The sequence below is a fragment of the Lissotriton helveticus genome, chromosome 9 (genome assembly GCF_964261635.1).
Source record: "Lissotriton helveticus chromosome 9, aLisHel1.1, whole genome shotgun sequence".
Lineage (NCBI taxonomy): Eukaryota > Metazoa > Chordata > Amphibia > Caudata > Salamandridae > Lissotriton > Lissotriton helveticus.
The window spans coordinates 25,749,468-25,761,933 of NC_136070.1; the positions used below are offsets into that span (position 1 = coordinate 25,749,468).

The 12,466-nt window shown below is 52.9% G+C and overlaps 1 protein-coding gene across 1 annotated transcript in view; it reads right to left on the bottom strand.

The window, feature by feature from the left end:
* AKAP6 (A-kinase anchoring protein 6) overlaps window positions 1-12,466 on the bottom strand; it is an 848,588-nt gene that overhangs the window by 73,154 nt on the left and 762,968 nt on the right. Inside the window, exon 9 of the mRNA XM_078659390.1 lies at window positions 3,497-3,643. Within this exon, the coding sequence (XP_078515516.1) occupies window positions 3,497-3,643 (147 nt within the window). The remainder of the gene's footprint in view (window positions 1-3,496; window positions 3,644-12,466) is intronic.

Sequence of the window (12,466 nt, forward strand, 5' to 3'; positions counted from 1 at the left end):
CACTATCCAGCCCCCAACAACGCAAGTCGTGGTAATGACTTGCGTTGTAAAACATGCGTCGTAAAGTACTGCGATGTAAAACATCGCGTTGTAACGACGTACATCCGAAAGAGGCTGGCTGAAGTAAGCCAATGGCTGAAAGAGGCTGGTTGAAGTAAGCCAATGGTCGAAAGAGGCTGGTTGAAGTAAGCCAATGGCTGAAAGAGGCTGGCTGAAGTAAGCCAATGGCTGAAAGAGGCTGGTTGAAGTAAGCCAATGGTCGAAAGAGGCTGGTTGAAGTAAGCCAATGGCTGAAAGAGGCTGGTTGAAGTAAGCCAATGGTCGAAAGAGGCTGGTTGAAGTAAGCCAATGGCTGAAAGAGGCTGGTTGAAGTAAGCCAATGGCTGAAAGTGGCTGGTTGAAGTAAGCCAATGGCTGAAAGAGGCTGATTGAAGTAAGCCAATGGTTGAAAGCAGCAGATCTGGAGCCCACTAAATGTATATTTTTAGCACTAGGTCCGTTGACAGCTGCACCATCGAAGCTCAGACCTACAAAGGGTAGAAGCAGCCTTGTGTTGCTTGAGCACACGGTTAGCTTGTGAAAGTGAACAAGTAGACATGACTTCCACGCTCGTTTTCAGACACAGGTGTCTGATGTCCTGGAAAAACTTTGAGAATATAAGGGTGTGTGAACTGCACTTGTGAATAAGACACATGAGATGAAAGTTTAACAGTTGTCTAGGTAAGTGCATCTGAAGTTTGGGAAAGAAAGGCTGATCCTTTAGTTCACCGTACTGATTGGCAGATGGGAGCTGCCAGACCAGTAACGAGCGACCTCATTCGTGCGTGGTGCATCCTGCGGTTCTCAATGGCACTGATGACCACAGTGAGGCCGATTCACAGAACTAATCTGGGATAAAATCCTAAACTTACTACTTTTAGTATTCACAGAACGCATTTAGTAGTAGCAAAGTTAGGACTCCTAAATTTACTACTACTAAATGCCTTTTGTGAATGCCGAAAGTCGTAAAGTTAGGATTGTGTCTCAGTTTAGTAGTAGTAAAGTTAGGAGTCCTAACTTTACTACTACTAAATGCCTTTTGTGAATGCCGAAAGTCGTAAAGTTAGGATTGTGTCTCAGTTTAGTAGTAGTAAAGTTAGGAGTCCTCACTTTACTACTACTAAATGCCTTTTGTGAATGCCGAAAGTCGTAAAGTTAGGATTGTGTCTCAGTTTAGTAGTAGTAAAGTTAGGAGTCCTCACTTTACTACTACTAAATGCCTTTTGTGAATGCCGAAAGTCGTAAAGTTAGGATTGTGTCTCAGTTTAGTAGTAGTAAAGTTAGGAGTCCTAACTTTACTACTACTAAATGCCTTTTGTGAATGCCGAAAGTCGTAAAGTTAGGATTGTGTCTCAGTTTAGTAGTAGTAAAGTTAGGAATCCTAACTTTACTACTACTAAATGCCTTTTGTGAATGCCGAAAGTCGTAAAGTTAGGATTGTGTCTCAGTTTAGTAGTAGTAAAGTTAGGAGTCCTAACTTTACTACTACTAAATGCCTTTTGTGAATGCCGAAAGTCGTAAAGTTAGGATTGTGTCTCAGTTTAGTAGTAGTAAAGTTAGGAATCCTAACTTTACTACTACTAAATGCCTTTTGTGAATGCCGAAAGTCGTAAAGTTAGGATTGTGTCTCAGTTTAGTAGTAGTAAAGTTAGGAGTCCTCACTTTACTACTACTAAATGCCTTTTATGAATGCCGAAAGTCGTAAAGTTAGGATTGTGTCTCAGTTTAGTAGTAGTAAAGTTAGGAGTCCTCACTTTACTACTACGAAATGCCTTTTGTGAATGCCGAAAGTCGTAAAGTTAGGATTGTGTCTCAGTTTAGTAGTAGTAAAGTTAGGAGTCCTAACTTTACTACTACTAAATGCCTTTAATGAATGCCGAAAGTCGTAAAGTTAGGATTGTGTCTCAGTTTAGTAGTAGTAAAGTTAGGAGTCCTCACTTTACTACTACTAAATGCCTTTTATGAATGCCGAAAGTCGTAAAGTTAGGATTGTGTCTCAGTTTAGTAGTAGTAAAGTTAGGAGTCCTAACTTTACTACTACTAAATGCCTTTTATGAATGCCGAAAGTCGTAAAGTTAGGATTGTGTCTCAGTTTAGTAGTAGTAAAGTTAGGAGTCCTCACTTTACTACTACTAAATGCCTTTTATGAATGCCGAAAGTCCTAAAGTTAGGATTGTGTCTCAGTTTAGTAGTAGTAAAGTTAGGAGTCCTCACTTTACTACTACTAAATGCCTTTTGTGAATGCCGAAAGTCGTAAAGTTAGGATTGTGTCTCAGTTTAGTAGTAGTAAAGTTAGGAGTCCTAACTTTACTACTACTAAATGCCTTTTATGAATGCCGAAAGTCGTAAAGTTAGGATTGTGTCTCAGTTTAGTAGTAGTAAAGTTAGGAGTCCTAACTTTACTACTACTAAATGCCTTTTGTGAATGCCAAAAGTCGTAAAGTTAGGATTGTGTCTCAGTTTAGTAGTAGTAAAGTTAGGAGTCCTCACTTTACTACTACTAAATGCCTTTTGTGAATGCCAAAAGTCGTAAAGTTAGGATTGTGTCTCAGTTTAGTAGTAGTAAAGTTAGGAGTCCTCACTTTACTACTACTAAATGCCTTTTATGAATGCCGAAAGTCGTAAAGTTAGGATTGTGTCTCAGTTTAGTAGTAGTAAAGTTAGGAGTCCTCACTTTACTACTACTAAATGCCTTTTGTGAATGCCGAAAGTCGTAAAGTTAGGATTGTGTCTCAGTTTAGTAGTAGTAAAGTTAGGAGTCCTAACTTTACTACTACTAAATGCCTTTTGTGAATGCCGAAAGTCGTAAAGTTAGGATTGTGTCTCAGTTTAGTAGTAGTAAAGTTAGGAGTCCTAACTTTACTACTACTAAATGCCTTTTATGAATGCCGAAAGTCGTAAAGTTAGGATTGTGTCTCAGTTTAGTAGTAGTAAAGTTAGGAGTCCTAACTTTACTACTACTAAATGCCTTTTGTGAATGCCGAAAGTCGTAAAGTTAGGATTGTGTCTCAGTTTAGTAGTAGTAAAGTTAGGAGTCCTAACTTTACTACTACTAAATGCCTTTTGTGAATGCCGAAAGTCGTAAAGTTAGGATTTTGCCTCAGATTAGTTCTGTGAATCGGCCCCAGTGACTCAATCAGATGGAACCCCCCAGAATACAGTCATGGGTTCCCATCTTGAGGTAGGCCTCCATCCACGCCCTGAATCTCCTTTGTGGCAACAAATCAATCAACTTCCAGGTGCACCCCAACTTCTCGAGAAGTAGAGGGGCGGTGATGGAAACTCAAGGCACCTACCCCGAGGAGGTCCCACTTCTCGCGGATCAGGTCCACCCTCCGCAGGACATCTCGGGGCAGCGGAGGGCCGCTGCGACTCAGAGTTGTATATCAAGCCACTTCCATGTGTACCCCAACGTGTCGAGAACTAGAGGACAGTGACAGAAACTCAAGGCACCTACCCCAAGGAGGTCCCACTTCTCCCGGATCAGGTCCACCCTCCGCAGGACATCTCCGGGCAGCGGAGGGCCGCTGCGACTCAGCGCCGCCACCTTCCCCAGCAGTTCGCGGATCTTCGGCTCGCGGATGGTCATCTCCACGCTGTACCTCTGGAAGAAGGTGAGAAACAGATGTGGTGTGAGATTTACATCAGAAGGAAGGATGTCATTGGATACTTAATCAGAAACAGAACCCATCCAATATACATTTGGGCCCACTTACACCTCGTGGTCAATGCTCATCTGTAGCGTGTGCACCTAGGACAGCTGTGGCGCGAAGAACCACACACAACAAGTATGGCGAAGTGACCACAAACCGCCGGGAGGGTGTGTGCAGTCAGACAAGGGCAGCCCCCCTGCACCCCCTCTCAGATGGCACCGCATCAAGGGAGGGACAGGAAACTGCAAAGTTGTTCATTTACCTGTTTCTGTCTCTGGTTCAAATTGAAGCCAGGTTCTAAGGGTTTGTGTTAATAAGTACATTTGACCTACACTGTAGTAGACTACCTCACCTTGCACTACCTCCTATCACAAGCACGTTCACTCCTGCTCCCCCTCCCTTGGGCACTAAAACTTGTTCACAATGCCAATATATGCTGTGTGTGCGAGTGTTTACGCGCTGGTACTTTGTGATTAAATAACAATGTACATTCCAGTCAATAGTATGGGTTTCCTATTGAGCTTTCTTCATTGTGCATTCTATAGTTTCCTGGGACCCCTCCCCCATTTGTACTGCTCAGATATGCAGGGCCTAGACTGTTCAATGGCTTGCAAGCGCGCGCTGCTAGTTGCTTGAAGAGTGCACGTTTGTGGACTGGGAGCCACTGGAAACCTCCAGATGTGTAGAGACAGAAGTGCGGGGTGGGGGATTGAGCGCGAGTCTGACTTTGGCAGCTAGGGTGACCCGAAGAGTCTTGGGGAGCTGTGTGGTGACGCCAGTGTGGGGTTCAGTCCTGTACTCCGGCTCACTGGTGAACGCGGCTGTGTGTCGATTCTTTGGGTGTTGAGAGGGAGTCATTGAAGGTGCTTCTCAGGTGTTTGAGAGTGTGGAGGCCAGGAGGCGACCCAGTTGATCCGGCTGGTCAGTGAGGTCTGATGGTTAATTACTATCCCGGGGTGTGTGGCTTGGCTCGACAGGTTGAGAGTTGATCCTAGTTGCTAGTTACTTTTCAGCTGCTGTATTTGTCTGGTAAAATGGCAGTAATTAGGTAAAACCTTTCCTGAGACAGTGTAAACAAGGGTAAAAGTGACTAAATAATTAATGGTGTCACAAAATATGCAGGATTTGTCTTTTCTTGCTGCATATGTTAGTAAACTCTGCCACATAATTTGGTTCTCTCCTGTCGCATAATTAATTACAGTGGCCTCACCTGACCCTATCCACCCAGCCTGTCCCAAAGGGCCAGGTTCCATCCAGCCCACCCACACCGCTTGCCCTGCAAGCCCCTTCAGCCTGCCCTGTAAGGCTCCTGCCCTGTAAGGCTCCTGCCCTGTAAGGCTCCTGCCCTGTAAGATCATACGTCTGCGAGGCCCAATCAGCTACTGCCTAGACAGCCTGTCCCAAAGAAATGATGCACTAACATCCCCGCAGAGCCTGTCCTCAGGGCCCGGTCTGCTGCACCCACCTACGGGGCCTGTCCTCAGGGCCCGGCCTGATGTCACCCACGGAGCCTGTCCTCAGGGCCTGGTCTCCTGCACCCACCCGTGGAGCCTGTCCTCAGGGCCCGGTCTGCTGCCCCACCCACGGGGCCTGTCCTCAGGGCCTGTCCTGCTGCCACCCACCCACGGGGCCTGTCCTCAGGGCCCGGCCTGCTGCACCCACGCGCGGAGCCTGTCCTCAGGGCCCGGCCTGCTGCACCAACCCACCCACAGAGCCTGTCCTCAGGGCCCGGCCTGCTGCCACCCACCCGCGGGGCCTGTCCTCAGGGCCCGGCCTGCTGCACCAACCCACCCACAGAGCCTGTCCTCAGGGCCCGGCCTGCTGACACCCACCCACGGAGCCTGTCCTCAGGGTCCGGCCTGCTGCACCCACCCATGGAGCCTGTCCTCAGGGCCCGGTCTGCTGCACCCACCCGTGGTGCCTGTCCTCAGGGCCCGGCCTGCTGCCACCCACCCGTGGAGCCTGTCCTCAGGGCCCGGTCTGCTGACACCCACCCACGGAGCCTGTCCTCAGGGCCCGGCCTGCTGCACCCACCCGTGGTGCCTGTCCTCAGGGCCCGGCCTGCTGCACCCACGCGCGGAGCCTGTCCTCAGGGCCCGGCCTGCTGCCACCCACCCGCGGAGCCTGTCCTCAGGGCCCGGCCTGCTGCCACCCACAGAGCCTGTCCTCAGGCCTGGTCTCCTGCCACCCACCCACGGAGCCTGTCCTCAGGGCCCGGCCTGCACCCACCCATGGAGCCTGTCCTCAGGGCCCGGCCTGCTGCACCCACCCACGGAGCCTGTCCTCAGGGCCCGGCCTGCACCCACCCATGGAGCCTGTCCTCAGGGCCCGGCCTGCTGCACCCACCCATGGAGCCTGTCCTCAGGGCCCGGCCTGCTGCCACCCACAGAGCCTGTCCTCAGGCCTGGTCTCCTGCCACCCACCCACGGAGCCTGTCCTCAGGGCCCGGCCTGCTGCACCCACGCGCGGAGCCTGTCCCCAGGGCCTGTCCCACCCAGCGTGTCCCTTAGGGTCGCTGGCAGGACAGATAGCGTGTCATCTTGGGGGGGGGGGGCGAAGGGGGGCTCACCGGGCCCTGCATACAGCAGTCTCTGCTCATTATTAGATTAGCTCGCGCCTCCGGTAATTTTATTATATTGTATAAATATTAAACATTCCCGTCTGCAGAAAGTACTGCAGACTCTTATTGAAAAACACCCCTGGGACCAGAAAACAATGTTCTTGTAAAGGAAATTTTATTAGAACAGGAATGATAGAATGCCAGAGGGCATACAGCCAATTACAGTCTGTATGGAGGGCTGTGGAGGGTGAGGATACAGGGGGGTCTGAGAAGAGGACCCCCTGCTGGAAGGGGGGGGACTGTGGAGAGAGAGGCAGGGAGAGGAGGGAAAGGAAGGGACTGTGGAGAGAGAGAGGCAGGGGGAGGAGGGAAAGGAAGGGACTGTGGAGAGAGAGGCAGGGAGAGGAGGGAAAGGAAGGGACTGTGGAGAGAGGAGGGGGATGAGGGAAAGGAAGGGACTGTGGAGAGAGAGGAGGGAAAGGAAGGGACTGTGGAGAGGGATGCAGGGAGAGGAGGGAAAGGAAGGGACTGTGGAGAGGGATGCAGGGAGAGGAGGGAAAGGAAGGGACTGTGGAGAGGGATGCAGGGAGAGGAGGGAAAGGAAGGGACTGTGGAGAGAGAGGCAGGGAGAGGAGGGAAAGGAAGGGACTGTGGAGAGAGAGGAGGGAAAGGAAGGGACTGTGGAGAGGGATGCAGGGAGAGGAGGGAAAGGAAGGGACTGTGGAGAGAGAGGCAGAGAGAGGAGGGAAAGGAGGGGACTGTGGAGAGAGAGGCAGGGAGAGGAGGGAAAGGAGGGGACTGTGGAGAGAGAGGAGGGGGAGGAGGGAAAGGAGGGGACTGTGGAGGGAGAGGCAGGGAGAGGAGGGAAAGGAAGGGACTGTGGAGGGAGAGGAGGGAAAGGAAGGGACTGTGGAGAGAGAGGCAGGGAGAGGAGGGAAAGGAAGGGACTGTGGAGAGAGAGGCAGGGAGAGGAGGGAAAGGAAGGGACTGTGGAGAGAGAGGAGGGAAAGGAAGGGACTGTGGAGAGGGAGGCAGGGAGAGGAGGGAAAGGAAGGGACTGTGGAGGGAGAGGAGGGAAAGGAAGGGACTGTGGAGGGAGAGGAGGGAAAGGAGGGAAAGGAAGGGACTGTGGAGAGAGAGGCAGGGAGAGGAGGGAAAGGAAGGGACTGTGGAGAGAGAGGAGGGAAAGGAAGGGACTGTGGAGAGAGAGGCAGGGAGAGGAGGGAAAGGAAGGGACTGTGGAGGGAGAGGAGGGAAAGGAAGGGACTGTGGAGGGAGAGGAGGGAAAGGAGGGGACTGTGGTGAGAGAGGAGGGAGAGGAGGGAAAGGAAGGGACTGTGGAGGGAGAGGAGGGAAAGGAAGGGACTGTGGAGGGAGAGGAGGGAAAGGAAGGGACTGTGGTGAGAGAGGAGGGAGAGGAGGGAAAGGAAGGGACTGTGGAGAGAGAGGCAGGGAGAGGAGGGAAAGGAAGGGACTGTGGAGAGAGAGGCAGGGAGAGGAGGGAAAGGAAGGGACTGTGGAGAGAGAGGAGGGAAAGGAAGGGACTGTGGTGAGAGAGGAGGGAGAGGAGGGAAAGGAAGGGACTGTGGAGAGAGAGGAGGGAGAGGAGGGAAAGGAAGGGACTGTGGAGGGAGAGGAGGGAAAGGAAGGGACTGTGGAGGGAGAGGAGGGAAAGGAAGGGACTGTGGAGAGAGAGGCAGGGAGAGGAGGGAAAGGAAGGGACTGTGGAGAGAGAGGCAGGGAGAGGAGGGAAAGGAAGGGACTGTGGAGAGAGAGGAGGGAAAGGAAGGGACTGTGGAGAGAGAGGCAGGGAGAGGAGGGAAAGGAAGGGACTGTGGAGGGAGAGGATGGAAAGGAAGGGACTGTGGAGGGAGAGGAGGGAAAGGAGGGGACTGTGGTGAGAGAGGAGGGAGAGGAGGGAAAGGAAGGGACTGTGGAGGGAGAGGAGGGAAAGGAAGGGACTGTGGAGGGAGAGGAGGGAAAGGAAGGGACTGTGGTGAGAGAGGAGGGAGAGGAGGGAAAGGAAGGGACTGTGGAGAGAGAGGCAGGGAGAGGAGGGAAAGGAAGGGACTGTGGAGAGAGAGGCAGGGAGAGGAGGGAAAGGAAGGGACTGTGGAGAGAGAGGAGGGAAAGGAAGGGACTGTGGTGAGAGAGGAGGGAGAGGAGGGAAAGGAAGGGACTGTGGAGAGAGAGGAGGGAGAGGAGGGAAAGGAAGGGACTGTGGAGGGAGAGGAGGGAAAGGAAGGGACTGTGGTGAGAGAGGAGGGAGAGGAGGGAAAGGAAGGGACTGTGGAGAGAGAGGCAGGGAGAGGAGGGAAAGGAAGGGACTGTGGAGAGAGAGGCAGGGAGAGGAGGGAAAGGAAGGGACTGTGGAGAGAGAGAGGCAAGGAGAGGAGGGACAGGCAGGGACTGTGGAGAGAGAGGCAGGGAGAGGAGGGAAAGGAAGGGACTGTGGAGAGAGAGGCAGGGAGAGGAGGGAAAGGAGGGGACTGTGGTGAGGGATGCAGGGAGAGGAGGGAAAGGAAGGGACTGTGGAGAGAGAGAAGGGAGAGGAGGGAAAGGAAGGGACTGTGGAGAGAGAGGCAGGGAGAGGAGGGAAAGGAAGGGACTGTGGTGAGGGATGCAGGGAGAGGAGGGAAAGAAAGGGACTGTGGAGAGAGAGACAGGGAGAGGAGGGAAAGGAAGGGACTGTGGTGAGGGATGCAGGGAGAGGAGGGAAAGGAAGGGACTGTGGAGAGAGAGAAGGGAGAGGAGGGAAAGGGAGGGACTGTGGAGAGAGAGAGGCAGGGAGAGGAGGGAAAGGAAGGGACTGTGGAGAGAGAGGCAGGGAGAGGAGGGAAAGGAAGGGACTGTGGAGAGAGAGGCAGGGAGAGGAGGGAAAGGAAGGGACTGTGGTGAGGGATGCAGGGAGAGGAGGGAAAGGAAGGGACTGTGGAGAGAGAGAGGCAGGGAGAGGAGGGAAAGGAAGGGACTGTGGAGAGAGAGGCAGGGAGAGGAGGGAAAGGAAGGGACTGTGGAGAGAGAGAGGCAGGGAGAGGAGGGAAAGGAAGGGACTGTGGAGAGAGAGGAGGGAGAGGACGGAAAGGAAGGGACTGTGGAGGGAGAGGCAGGGAGAGGAGGGGAAGGAAGGGACTGTGGAGAGAGGCAGGGAGAGGAGGGGAAGGAAGGGACTGTGGAGAGATAGGAGGGAGAGGAGGGACAGGAAGGGACTGTGGAGAGAGAGAGGAAGGGACTGTGGAGAGAGAGGAGGGAAGGAAGGGACTGTGGAGAGAGAGAGGAGGGAAAGGAAGGGACTGTGGTGGGAGAGGCAGAGAGAGGAGGGAAGGAAGGGACTGTGGCGAGAGAAGCAGGGAGAGGGAAGGAAGGGACTGTGGAGATAGAGAGGAGGGAAAGGAAGGGACTGTGGAGAGAGAGAGGCAGGGAGAGGAGGGACAGGCAGGGACTGTGGAGAGAGAGGCAGGGAGAGGAGGGAAAGGAAGGGACTGTGGAGAGAGAGAGGCAAGGAGAGGAGGGACAGGCAGGGACTGTGGAGAGAGAGGCAGGGAGAGGAGGGAAGGAAGGGACTGTGGCAAGAGAAGCAGGGAGAGGAGGGAAAGGAAGGGACTGTGGAGAGAGGAGGGGGAGGAGGGAAAGGAAGGGACTGTGGAGAGAGAGGCAGGGAGAGGAGGGAAAGGAAGGGACTGTGGAGGGAGAGAGGAGGGAAAGGAAGGGACTGTGTAGAGAGACGCAGGGAGAGGAGGGAAAGGAAGCGACTGTGGTGGGAGAGGCAGAGAGAGGAGGGAAAGGAAGTGACTGTGGAGGGCGAGGCAGGGAGAGGAGGGAAGGAAGGGACTGTGGCGAGAGAAGCAGGGAGAGGGAAGGAAGGGACTGTGGAGATAGAGAGGAGGGAAAGGAAGGGACTGTGGAGAGAGAGGCAGGGAGAGGAGGGAAAGGAATGGACTGTGGAGAGAGAGAGGCAGGGAGAGGAGGGACAGGCAGGGACTGTGGAGAGAGAGGCAGGGAGAGGAGGGAAAGGAAGGGACTGTGGAGAGAGAGAGGCAAGGAGAGGAGGGACAGGCAGGGACTGTGGAGAGAGAGGCAGGGAGAGGAGGGAAAGGAAGGGACTGTAGAGAGAGAAGCAGGGAGAGGAGAGAAAGGAAGGGACTGTGGAGGGATGCAGGGAGAGGAGGGAAGGAAGGGACTGTGGCAAGAGAAGCAGGGAGAGGGAAGGAAGGGACTGTGGAGAGAGAGAGGAGGGAAAGGAAGGGACTGTGGCGAGAGAAGCAGGGAGAGGAAGAGGAAGGGACTGTGGAGAGAGATGTACACAGAGGTGTTATAACAGGAGCGACAGGCAGGGACTGTGGAGAGGTATGTACACAGAGGTGTTATAACAGGAGCGACAGGCAGGGACTGTGGAGAGGTATGTACACAGAGGTGTTATAACAGGGTGTTATAACAGGAGGGACAGGGAGGGACTGTGGAGAGAGATGTACACAGAGGTGTTATAACAGGAGCGACAGGCAGGGACTGTGGAGAGGTATGTACACAGAGGTGTTATAACAGGGTGTTATAAGAGGAGGGACAGGGAGGGACTGTGGAGAGAGATGTACAGAGGTGTTATAACTGGAGGGAAAGGGTGGGGCTGTGAAGAGAGATGTACACAGAGGTGTTATAACAGGGTGTTATAACAGTAGGGACTGTGGAGAGAGATGTACACAGAGGTGTTATAACAGGAGCGACAGGCAGAGACTGTGGAGCCAGATGTACACAGAGGTGTTATAGCAGGAGGGACAGGGAGGAACTGTGGAGAGAGATGTACACAGAGGTGTTATAACAGGAGCGACAGGCAGGGACTGTGGAGAGGTGTGTACACAGAGGTGTTATAACAGGAGCGACAGGCAGGGACTGTGGAGAGGTGTGTACACAGAGGTGTTATAACTGGAGGGAGAGGGTGGGGCTGTGGAGAGAGATGTACACAGAGGTGTTATAACTGGAGGGAGAGGGTGGGGCTGTGAAGAGAGATGTACACAGAGGTGTTATAACAGGGTGTTATAACAGATGGGACTGTGGAGAGAGATGTACAAAGAGGTGTTATAACAGGAGCGACAGGCAGGGACTGTGGAGAGGTGTGTACACAGAGGTGTTATAACAGGAGCGACAGGCAGGGACTGTGGAGAGGTGTGTACACAGAGGTGTTATAACTGGAGGGAGAGGGTGGGGCTGTGAAGAGAGATGTACACAGAGGTGTTATAACTGGAGGGAGAGGGTGGGGCTGTGAAGAGAGATGTACACAGAGGTGTTATAACAGGGTGTTATAACAGATGGGACTGTGGAGAGAGATGTACAAAGAGGTGTTATAACAGGAGCGACAGGCAGGGACTGTGGAGAGGTGTGTACACAGAGGTGTTATAACAGGGTGTTATAACAGATGGGACTGTGGAGAGAGATGTACAAAGAGGTGTTATAACAGGAGCGACAGGCAGGGACTGTGGAGAGGTGTGTACACAGAGGTGTTATAACAGGGTGTTATAACAGGAGGGAGAGGGAGGGACCGTTGAGAGATGTACACAGATGTGTTATAACAGGAGGAAGAGGCTAGGTCTGGGGCCGAATTGGTGTTGCACGTGCGCAATGTAAATTGTATCATTTATTTATTTATTTGTTTAACTCCATTTTTCTGTATGCCGGAGTGTACTACCCCCCACTCTTCCATTCCCCCATCCTGTCCCACCGCCTCGCAGCACTCCCTCGGCGAGCCGCCACTGACAATGGATCACCACACAATTAGACAGTGGTAACCACTAAAAGATTAAATGGTCGCCCCCATTCCACCCTCTGCGGTGCCCTCCTCCCTGCTGTGTGCCGCCTCCCACAGTCTGTGAAGACTTCTGGGCAATTCTAATGTAGGCATGAGTAGGCAGAGGGCAGGGTCAGTGGCACCTGCAACTTGGAGGTCAGTTGGAACAGTTCTTCATCCCAGAGTCCCACGGGTAAGGACGACTTCCTACTGTGGGATTATCTTTGTACATTCAGGGCATAGTCTTTCAGTCTTTGGAGGCCGCGTGCAAGACATGCTCAGTGGAGACGCGGCTTGTCTGGGGTTGGATCGCGCATGCACCTGGAGACGCGGCTTGGCTGGGGTTGGATAGTGCATGCACCTGGAGACGCAGCTTGGCTGGGATTGGATAGTGCATGCACCTGGAGACGCAGCATGGCTGGGGTTGGATAGTGCATG